This window comes from Camelina sativa, chromosome 16 (assembly GCF_030686135.1).
Source record: "Camelina sativa cultivar CO46 ecotype springtype chromosome 16, ASM3068613v1".
NCBI classification, from domain to species: domain Eukaryota; kingdom Viridiplantae; phylum Streptophyta; class Magnoliopsida; order Brassicales; family Brassicaceae; genus Camelina; species Camelina sativa.
The window spans coordinates 16,861,961-16,873,325 of record NC_141895.1 but is presented as its reverse complement, the minus strand read 5'-3'; the positions used below and the strand labels follow the sequence as shown (position 1 = coordinate 16,873,325).

The 11,365-nt window shown below is 46.9% G+C and overlaps 2 protein-coding genes across 2 annotated transcripts; both read left to right on the top strand.

The window, feature by feature from the left end:
- Positions 1–7,823: 7,823 nt before the first annotated feature.
- On the top strand, positions 7,824–9,617 carry LOC147925635 (uncharacterized). Its single transcript, XM_087492702.1, has 4 exons — positions 7,824–8,167; positions 8,370–9,002; positions 9,063–9,321; positions 9,405–9,617. The coding sequence occupies exons 1-4, from the start codon at positions 7,824–7,826 to the stop codon at positions 9,615–9,617; spliced, it is 1,449 nt and encodes a 482-aa protein (XP_087348828.1).
- Positions 9,618–9,749: 132 nt separating this feature from the next.
- Positions 9,750–11,044, top strand: LOC147925634 (uncharacterized). The gene is made up of 4 exons (XM_087492701.1): positions 9,750–10,085; positions 10,156–10,553; positions 10,650–10,715; positions 10,822–11,044. Exons 1-4 carry the CDS (start codon positions 9,750–9,752, stop codon positions 11,042–11,044), a joined length of 1,023 nt encoding a protein of 340 aa, XP_087348827.1.
- The last annotated feature ends 321 nt before the right edge of the window (positions 11,045–11,365 follow it).

Sequence of the window (11,365 nt, the reverse complement as noted above, 5' to 3'; positions counted from 1 at the left end):
CCATTGTCATCTCTTTACATAAATTAAGCAATAATAAAAGTGAAATCTTACCAAGGAAAATCGATCAATGGCTTGCAGACTCTCTTCAAGCCAAAACTTTCTTCATATGATTCCCTTCCTCTCCCTTTTCTCACTTCTCTTTTTTTTTTCTTTTTTTTTAAATAAAAGGTGTAGGCTAATGATCCAAACAGCATAAACCAGAGAACCAACAATCCTAAACAACATTCTAGGACTCAACTCTAGCAACCTAACATAAGCCAGACAACCAAGCGAACCACTAGAACATCCCCTCTTCATTGCCCTGATTCCACGAACACACTTTGCCTTTACCTGCATCACAAACACAAATTGTAATGCATGAGTATTTTATAAACAATTAGTAAGGCAATCCTCCCATCTACTAGGCTATACACACAAGCAATAGAGACATCTCTAACCATCAATAAACAATCAACAATCAACAATAACAAACCAGGACTCAACATCGACCGACACCAGCATGCATCGACCGACACCAGATGGAGGTTGCGTCGACCAACGCATGCTCGACATAGCACGAAAATCCTAGATTTTACGTGTCGTCCTCGCATTTGCATCGACCGACGCACAAAGAGCATCGAACGATGCAATGCCGAGCATCGTTTTCCCCGAAGCTTCTCGCCAGATCTTCGTTCCTACAACCACAAAAATCGATCCCAAGCCACAAGAAAGCTTCCTAACGTCCCAAATATCAATCTAACAAGTCTAACAACACATAACTCGTAAATTAGAGAGATCTCTAGCTAGATAAGCCATGGTCCTGCACTTACCTTTGCCAAGAAGTTTCTGAACCTTAAACAATCAAGAACACGCTCCTAGGAAGCTCCTACAACGTCCTAAGTCTCAGATCTCACCAGAAAAGCCACTAATCCACAAAAAATCACCAAGAACTCCGAGAACACTCTTTCTCTCTTTTGTTTCTCTCAAAAGCGGCCAAAACAACTAATGAGACCAAAGAAACGACTTAAGGGTTCGCGTATGTTACAATTCCCCCCCCCCCACCAATTTAGATTCGTCCTCGAATCTCGAACAATACTCAGCCAAGGACTCCCGTGCTACTGTCTCCACGGCCTGCACTCCTCCGACCGATCTACAGAAGGTCACCTCTAGGCGATAGACTTACGCTCCAGGCATTATTTGCTCTCGACTTTTGACTCTCCTTTTTACTCACAGGCCTAAACCTTGAGTTTCTATTGGCTCCTCACCAGACCGAAGCCTGCATGCCATAATATTGGCTCCTCATCGGGCCTAAGCCCACATGCCATAATATATATAAGGGAGTCCAATACTCGTCTCTCGGGTTGCCACCCTACAGCGCGCCCCCGGATCGTCATCCGAAGCCGATATACCAGCCATACTCCCAAGCCCACAAAGTCACACAGTATGAGGATACTAGGAGAACCTAAGTTCCCCAAGAGTCACGAGCAAACAATTCTGAACACGGCTGAGTCCAATCCCTATCCAGGTTTCCTTCCCGTGGCTCGCGTAAGACAACACGATGTCCTAAAAACCACATATCCCCTCACTGGAATACTCCATTCCCGCTCCAGCCACGAATTACAGATGGGACCAGACTAAGCAAGCTCAAGTCGCGGCTTGCTTCTCATAACAATTCTAGAACCTTGCCTTCATCCTCGCCTCAGGCTCCCAAGTCTGCTCCTCAATACCCTAGAAACACAAACAAAGCTGTTTACTGCTTCGAATTAATGATGACTCTCATCAAAGGAATATTCTTCTTCCAAAGTTCCTTGATCCTCCTCCCGAGAACCCTCACTGGTCTCGCCTCCAAGGTCATGTTAGGCTGAAGATCCTCAGGAATCTTAGCCAACAACTGATCATCCTCACGAAGACACTTCCGCAATATAGACACATGGAAAACCTTATGGAATGCTCGCATAACCTTAGGTAACTCCAGTCTATATGCCACTGGTCCAACTCGCTCAATCACTCTGAACGGACCCATATACCTCGGACTCAACTTAGTCTCAGTCATTGACCTATTCGGACCCTGCAACATGGCCATCTTGAGGCACACTCTATCTCCAACCTGAAACTCAAGATCTCTCCTCCTCCTATCGACATAGCTCCTCTGCCAAACCTGAGCTTCCTTCATGTTCAGCTTGAGAACCCGAATCTTCTCCGAAGTCTCCTGAACAAAATCTGCCCCGTACATGCTCCTCTCCCCCACATGAGCCCAGCATAATGGTGTACGACACGACCTCCCATACAAAGCCTCATAAGGAGCCATGCCAATACTCGCCTGGTAACTGTTGTTATAAGCAAACTCTACCAAGCTCAAATGATCTGCCCAATGGCCACCCTAATCCGGCACACACATCCTCAACAAATCCTCCAACGTCTGGATCGTCCTCTCTGACTGTTCATCTGTCTGGGGATGATAAGCTGTACTCATATTCACCTTAGTGCCCATCTCTGCCTGAAATGCCCTCCAGATCACCGAAGTGAACTTAGAATCCCTATCATACACAATACCCGCTGGCACCCCATGCAACCTGACTATCTCCTTCACATACTTCTTAGCCAAGACCGCTGCTCCATCAGTCTTCTTAATGGCCAGAAAATGTGCCGACTTAGTCAACCGGTCCACAATGACCCAGATAGCATCAAACGTCCTGAACACTGGCAAACCAACCACGAAGTCCATAGTAATCATATCCCACTTCACTCTGGCCAACCCAGTGATAGTACCTCTTTAGATCTCGGTACATCTTAGTCGCTCCTGGATGAATAGAGAACATGCTAGCATGAGCGTCCCTCAGAATCTCCTGCCTCAACTCCTCATCCTTGGGCACACAGATCCACCCATGCACCAGAATAGTACCATTAGCCGAAACCTGATACTCTGAATCAACATCTTTTGAGGCATTCACCAGCCCCAAATCCGACTCCTGGGCCAACCACACTCTGCTCAACAAATCTGCTCTATTAGCTGCAACCAACCCAACGGCTCCTGAGAAACCGGACACAAGCTCAACGCACTGATCTCCCTACCAGAGACTCCATATTCTGCTCCTGAGCCAAAACCTCCCGCTTCCGACTCAAAGCATCTGCAACCAAGTTAGCCTTACCAGGATGATAGGAAATCTCCAGATCATAATCCGCCCCCAGCTCCATCCACGGCCTCTGCCTCAAGTTCAGCTTGGACTGAGTGAATATATACTTCAGGCTCTTATGATCTGTAAAAACCTGTACCTTTGCAACATAAAGATAAGATCTCCAAATCTTCAAGGCAAAAACTACAGCACCCATCTCCAATTCATGGGTAGGATAGTTGTCCTCATGCTTCCACGAATGCCGCGAAGCATAGGCAATCACCTTCCCATGCTGCATCAACACACATCCCAAACCCACTCTAGATGCATCTGTATAAACCACATGAAGCAGTACTCAATATTTCCTTCAGGCTTCCAAAGCCCTCCTCACACTCCTGTGACCAGACAAAAGGGGCATCCTTCCCCGTCAACTTAGTCATCAGACGTGCTCTGCTCAAAAACCCCTGCACAATCTCCTGTAATACCTTGTCAACCCGAGAAAACTCCTGATCTCCGTGGCATTCTGCGGTCTAGGCCAATCCCTGATAGCCTGAATTATCTCCAGATCTACAGAAACCCCATCTGCAGACACAATATGACCCAGAAAGCCCATCTCACGCTGCCTGAAACTACACTTGCTCAGCTTAGCAAACAACTTCTGCTCCCGCAACTTTTCCAGAACTGCCCTCAAATGCACTGCATGCTCTTCAGGACTCTCAGAATAAACCAGGATGTCGTAGATGAAAATGATGACAGACACGTCCAAAAACTCTGGAACACGCTGTTCATCAATCTCATAGACGCAGCTAGTGCGTTAGTCAACCCAAACGGCATCACCACAAACTCATAATGCCCATACCTCGCCCTGAAAGCAGTGTTCCTCACATATGCCTCATCTATCGGGATCTGATGATAACCCGACGCCAGATCTATCTTGGAGAACCAAGTAGCACCTCTCAACTGATCCAACAACTCATCGATCGTCGGAAGAGGGTACTTGTTCTTCCCAGTGACGCGGTTGAGACCCCTGTAAGCATTACACAAGCGGAAACTCCCATCCTTCTTCTTAACGAATAACACCGGCGCTCCCACAGTGATACCCCTAGGACGGATGAATCCCTTGCTCAACAAATCCTCTAGCTGCTTCTTCAGCTCTGCCATCTCTACTAGAGCCATCATGTAACGAGCCTTGGATAACGGTGTCGTCCCTGGTTCCATTTCAATCGTAAAAGGATCAGACCGAGAAGGTGGTAACCTGCAATGACTTGAACACGTCCTCAAACTCCTCTACAACCTGAATACCGCTAACCGTAGACTTCCTCCACTGACTCTGGCATAGATATAGTAACCAATAAGCCTCACGGCCCTTCTCGATCATCTTCCCAACCTGAATGGCCAAGATAACGAGACTCCCTGAAGTCGGTTTAATCCCCTGATAAACCAACTTCCCTCCTGAGCGCTCAAACTCCACTCTACCCCGATGACAATCCAGATGAACCATATGCCAATGCAACCAGTCCATCCCCAAGATAACGTCATATAGCTCCACTGGGATGATAAGCAAATCCGCAGGCCAAAACTCTCCCGCGATCTGAATATCAATACCCCTCGCTCTACCAGTGACCCTCAGAAATGTGCCTCCAGCAACTCTGACAACTCCTGTACGCTCTTCGGGATCTCCCACGATACCCGCACTCTCTGTACACTCCGGGGTAATGAAGCTATGCGTAGCTCCAAAATCAAACATAACATGAGACTTAAACCCTCCCACCAACAAGGTCCCTACACAAACCTCATGTGTAGAGAACCTAACACTTTATCACAGGACAACATAAAATCTGAATTTACTAAGAATTCACAAAGACAAAGTACCAGAAATTATACTTGTGATCGCTCCGGCACTGATTCCACCAGTCTCTGCAGTCGTGTAAACCCGTGGCGCCTGCTCAATCTGTGCCACATGCTGCTCTCCCGGCTGCACCTGCTGCAACGCTGCAATGCTATCGGCTGCAACTTGGAACAATAGGGCCTGATGTGCCATGGCTCCCTGCAATGATAGCGCACACGATCTGCTACCGTCGGAGCACTCCTATTAGGACAGCTAGCAACCTTGTGATCATTGCCCCCACACCCGAAGCAACTCGGACCACTCGGCCTCTGCGTAGCCTCCCATCTCCTCTTGATTCCCTGTGCACGCTTGCCGCCCTCTCTAGAACCTTCCTGATGCTGAGCCTTGCTAGGATGGACCGCTGGGCTAACTGCCACTGACTATGCCCGGATATCCTCCTCAATCCCTGCTGCAGTCTCAACCAGCTCTGCACGCGTAGCGTAACTCCGCCCTCTATAGTGAACCCTTAAGTCATCACGTAGGGCCCTCAAAAACCTCATGATCTGAGCCTCCTAAGACTCCTTATCCCGATCCCCACACCTCAGAAGGCGACTGAACTCCAAGTCAAGCTCCCGCACTGACCGAGTTCCCTGAGCTAGCTGAAGGAACTGCACCTCCAACCTATCCAGTGCCTCTCTAGAGAAATACTTGCGGTTGAACTCCAAGACGAAGTCAGCCCAAGACATCTCCCTCTGCACTCTCATGGCTGCCACAGAACTTCACCACAACTGAGCATCACCAGTCAAATGGTGGACCCTAATGTCCACCTAAAACTCCTCAAGACATCTCAAAGTATGAAAGTTACGTTCCACACTCGTCCTCCACGCCACCGCAGCGGTAGGATTTGTACCTCCCAAAAATCGCTCGGTACGAATACAACCCATCTCTGGCAGCATGCTGATATAACGAGAATGGACCCCCACATCCGCAGCCACTGGCTGCCGCTCCTCCGCCACCACTGATGGCACTACTTGAGCCTGAGCCGGTGCCACTGGCGACAACCGTGTTATCAACTGTGCCAGCAAAACCCGCAAGGTCGACACCCGGGAGTCCATCCACTGGGACACCCGCATCTGGTGCCCTAACATCACCGACTACTGGAGCATCACCACCGCCCCCTCCGGCCACACTCACGGAATCCCCCTGGACACCCTGCGAGCTCACCAACACCCTCTGCTGTCACACTCTGGTCCTCGGTCTCACTAACCACTGGGACTCTGCCCCTACCACGACCACGTCCGCGTCCACGACCACGTCCGCGTCCACGACTACGTCCGCGTCCTCGACTACGTCCACGTCCTCGACCACGACCAGCGACAGCATCCTCTCTAACCATCTTCACTACCATGAACAAAAGGCTAAGCCCACAATTATCATAACACGGAAACATAAACTCACCGTGGAATCACACTGTATTCTCGAAGAGGATGTTCTAGGATTCCGTGCCACACACAATTGACTAACTCACATAATCAATCAAGACATGCAATCCAAAACATCACAACAGAAACCTAGTGAACCCAAACCTAGAACCGTAAGGGCTCTAATACCAAACTGAAACGAACTGACCCTTTTTTTTTAATTAATAAATAATAAATAATAAATAATGATAATAAATACACTACAACTAGTGGTCCCATACCCACTAGCCACCTAACCACAAACACAACCAACAGCGGAAATAACAAGATACCAATAACCAATAAATAATCCAATACCAATATTAATTCCAAATCATAAACTAATGATCCAAACAACATAAACCAGAGAACCAACAATCCTAAAAAACATTCTAGGACTCAACTCTAGCAACCTTACAGAAACTAGACAACCAAGTGAACCGATAGAACATCCCCCTCTTCATTGCCTTGATTCCACGATCACACTTTGCCTTTACCTGCATCACAAACACAAATTGCAATGCATGAGTATTTTATAAACACTCAGTAAGACAATCCTCCCATCTACTGGGCTATACACACAAGCAATAGAGACATCTCTAACTATCAATAGACAATCAGCAATCAACAATAACAAACCAAGACTCAGCATCGACCGACACCAACATGCATCGACCGACGCAAGATCTGCATCGACCGATGCAAGTTTAACTTTCATCGACCGATGCACCCATTGCATCTACCGACGCATGCTCGACATAGCACGAAAACCCTAGATTTTACGCGCCATCCTCGCATTTGCATCGACCGACGCACAAAGTACATCGACCGATGCAATGCCAAGCATCGTTTTCCCCGAAGCTTCTCGCCGGATCGTCGTTCCTACAACCAAAAAACTCGATCCCAAGCCACAAGAAAGCTTCCTAACGTCCCAAATATCAATCTAATAAGTCTAACAACACATAACACACAAATTAGAGAGATCTCTAGCTTAGATAAGCCATGGTCCTGCACTTACCTTTGCCAAGAATTTTCTGAACCTTAAACAATCAAGAACACGCTCCTAGGAAGCTCCTACAACGTCCTAAGTCTCAGATCTCACCAGAAAAGCCACCAATCCACAGAAAATCACCAAGAACTCCAAGAACACTCTTTCTCTCTTTTATTTCTCTCAAAAGCGGCCAAAACAACTAATGAGACCAAAGAAACGACTTAAGGGTTTTTCCCTTTTTCCTTTGCCCAAAACGCAACATTCACTTAAATTCGTCCGCAGAAAACAACCTTGCATCGACCGATGCAATCCCTAAACCGTGATTTCGGTTCGCGGATGTTACAGTGACAGAGAGGGCTCTCGTTGTCGTGGACAAACCCGGTAGGTTGGAATTGGTGAGATGAGCAGTGCAGTACACCACTGGCTCAGGAGAGAAACGAGGATGGTTTACTATGATTACCCGATCTCGACGTTCGTCGGGGACGAAAAAGCATGGGACTGAAGCGGTGGTGGTTCCACTCACCGGTGTTTTGAGACGGAATTTGCGGGATATCATGGAAAATCCGAAATTGGATACTTCGAATCGGTTTCGGACCTTGATTAAAGATACAATATCCACTAGTATAAGGGAAGTGGCTGTGACGGGTGAGACAAATAAGGGGAATGAGCCAGATTCAAATAATCTAAATGTGGAAGGTAATGGAGGACAAGGGACGAATCTGCGTTTTAATTTGAAATCAGGGAATGAAGTGGGGTGGGCCGCGTGTTGGGCTGAAATTAAGGCGATCTGGGGGAAGTAAGAATGTTGACATTAATGGGCCAAAGGTTAAGAAAAATTTGCAGTCCATGCCCACTAGGGGATTGGTGTTTGGTCCAACATAGTGAGAAGAAGGGTTATCACTATTTGGGAAGAGGTTACGGATTGAATCGGTGGAGATCGGCTAGTCGGATCTGTCAAGGGTTAGGTTTCGATCATTCCTTTCGGGTTGATGCGGTAGGCAGAGTGGGGGATTATGGTTGCTCTGGCAGTCGGGTATTGGTGATCTGGTGATTGTGGAAGCAGTAGAACAGTTCATTGCGGTGAAGCTCACTTCAGGCACAGAGGTTATGAATCTCATAGTTGTCTATGCAGCACCGACTTTGAGTAGACGAAGTGTTTTGTGGGATCAGTTGACGGTGGTGATAGAGCGACTTGACGGTCCTACAATGATAGGCGGGGACTTCAACACGATTGTGCGTGTAGATGAGCGAGCAGGGGGTCGTGGTGGTTTGTCCCAGGACTCATTGCTGTTTAGTGACTGGATTAACAACCTATCACTGATAGATATGGGTTTTAGTGGTAGCCAATACACTTGGAGACGAGGGAAGGGTGTAGTGACTTATGTGGCCAAGCGACTTAATCGAGTACTATGTTGTGCTCACGCGAGGATCAAATGGCAGGAGGCGTGTGTCAGACATTTGTCGTATTTGGCTTCTGACCATGTACCAATATATCTCCAATTGTCTCCGGAAATTGCAGTTAACCCCTTACGCAGACCGTTTCATTTTGAGGCAGCCTGGCTGAAGCATCCTAGTTTTAAGGAGCTACTAACTGCCTCATGGAAGAGTGCTCTCTCTACTCCTGAAGCATTGTAAGTTTTAAGAGTAGAACTTAAGAAGTGGAATAAAGAAGTTTTTGGGGATATTAAAAGGAGGAAGGATGACTTGATGGGACAGCTTAAGGTTGTTCAGGATGTCTTGGATCTTTCTCCGTCTGATGATTTGCTGCAACAGGAGGAGAGACTAATGCAGCAATTTGAGGAGGTTCTAGAACAGGAAGAAATCCTTTGGCTCCAGAAGTCACAGGAGAAATGGGTTACTTGTGGAGATCGGAACACCAAGTACTTTCATACTTACACGGTTATAAGGCGACGTCATAACCGGGTGGACATGTTGCGTAATGATGAGGATGTTTGGATATCGACCAATCAGAATTGGAACAACTTGCAGTGTCCTATTACTCCCGACTCTACTCGATGGCTGTTGTCCCACAGGAGGTGGATCAGCTACCAAGGGAAGGGTTTGTGTCTCTAACCAGGGAGGAGAGGTTGCGGTTGGCTAAACCTTTTGTACCAATGGAGGAGGAGGAAGCAGTTAAGAGCATGGGTAAATTTAAGGCCCCAGGTCCGGATGGGTATCAACCTCTACCAAGACTGTTGGAATGTGGTGGGGGAATCGGTGGTGAGATTTCTTCTGCACTTCTTTGAGAATGGGGTCCTACCTCAGGGAGCTAATGATGCTTTAGTAGTACTTATCACTAAGGTTCTCAGCCAGACCGTATTAACCAGTTTCGTCCCATTAGTTTGTGTAACATCCTTTTTAAAGTCATTACGAAGACTATGGTGTTGCGGTTGAAGCAGGTGATTGGTAACTTGATCGGTCCAGCACATTCAAGCTTCATTCTAGGACGTTTGAGCATTGATAACATTGTTATTGTGCACGAGGCGGTGCATTCAATGCGGAGAAAGAAGGATAGAAAAGGATGGATGCTCCTAAAGCTTGATTTGGAGAAAGCATATGATCGAATACGAAGGGACTTCCTTGAGGACACGTTGAGAGTTGCAGGTTTGGAGGAGAAATGGGTTCAATGGATCTTGACATGTGTTGTTGATCCCTCGATGACCATCTTATGGAATGGGAGAAGACAGAGGCGTTTAAACCAGCTCGAGGACTTCGTCAGGGAGATCCTCTCTCTCCCTAATTATTCGTTTTGTGCCTTGAGCGTCTTTGTCAAATGGTGGATAGATCGATTGCCGCCAAGGAATGTTTCACGAGATATTCTTTTCTGATAATGTTTCACGAGAATTGGGGAAGCTGATCAGTGATGAGAGTGGTATCAAAGCAACAACGGATTTGGGGAAGTATCTAGGCATGCCTATTCTTCAAAAACGAATCAATAAAGAGACGTTTGGTGAAGTTCTTGGTAGGGTGAGCTCACGACTTTTAGGTTGGCGAGGTAGGTTTTTGAGCTTCGCGGGGAGGTTAACTTTGACACGATCGGTTCTGGCTTCTATCCCTGTCCACACAATGAGCACTATTAGAATCCCGCAGTCAACGCTGAATGAGCTTGATAAGATCTCTCGTTCTTTCTTTGGGGAAGTACACCTGAGAAGAGGAAGCAACATCTGGTCTCCTGGGAGAAGGTCTGTTAGCCTCGGGAGAAGGGGGGACTTGGGATCAGGAAGTCTCAGGATATGAATAAGGCTTTACTAGCCAAAGTCGGGTGGCGAGTTTTACAGGATCACACGAGTCTATGGTCGAGAGTGGTACACTGTAAATACAGGGTTGGTAGAGTTCAAGATCAGGTTTGGCTATCTGCAAAGAGGCCTAGTTCCTCCACTTGGAAATGTATTGCTATGGGGTTAAAGAGGTGGTCCTGAGAGGATCTAGATGGGTTATTGGTGATGGTAGCAACATTCGGTTCTGGACAGATAAGTGCGAGTTTAATGAAACTTTGTTTGAGAGAATGGTAACAGATCTTCCAAGCGGGGTTGAAGGGATACGAGCCAAGATGTTTGGCGCAATTGAGAAGGATGGGTCTGGGAGAGCATATCATCTTATGTTCCAGCGGAAACATGTTTGGCTTTGGCCGATGTGGTCATTGATAGTGTCACTGGTGCAAGAGACAGACTAGCTTGGGGTGGAACATCCAATGGATTATTCTCGGTTAAGTCTGCACATTCGTTGATTATAGCAGATCAAGAACCTCGACCGAATATGTCTTGCTGTTTTCAACGAATTTGGCATGTCATAAGTCATAAGTCCTCGGCACGTGAAAAAATCACATGTTTACAAGACGGTGACACGTGAGCACTTGTTTCGTAGTTAACACGTAATGTGAAAAGGAGAAAAAAATTATCATCTAATATCTTCAAAAAAATTTCAAACATCATCTAATATCTTCAAAAAATATTTTGTGAAATATACAAGATATAAAGATAAAGAGCTTCCGTAG

Coding starts and splice junctions, on each gene's coding strand:
- LOC147925635 (XM_087492702.1), top strand. CDS start 7,824: ATGATTACCCGATCTCGACGTTCGTCGGGGACGAAAAAGCATGGGACT. Junction 8,168..8,369: donor ATTAAGGCGATCTGGGGGAA/GTAAGAATGTTG, acceptor TTGATGCGGTAG/GCAGAGTGGGGGATTATGGT. Junction 9,003..9,062: donor CTCTCTACTCCTGAAGCATT/GTAAGTTTTAAG, acceptor GGATATTAAAAG/GAGGAAGGATGACTTGATGG.
- LOC147925634 (XM_087492701.1), top strand. CDS start 9,750: ATGGTGTTGCGGTTGAAGCAGGTGATTGGTAACTTGATCGGTCCAGCA. Junction 10,086..10,155: donor TAAACCAGCTCGAGGACTTC/GTCAGGGAGATC, acceptor AATGGTGGATAG/ATCGATTGCCGCCAAGGAAT. Junction 10,716..10,821: donor TTGGTAGAGTTCAAGATCAG/GTTTGGCTATCT, acceptor TGGTGATGGTAG/CAACATTCGGTTCTGGACAG.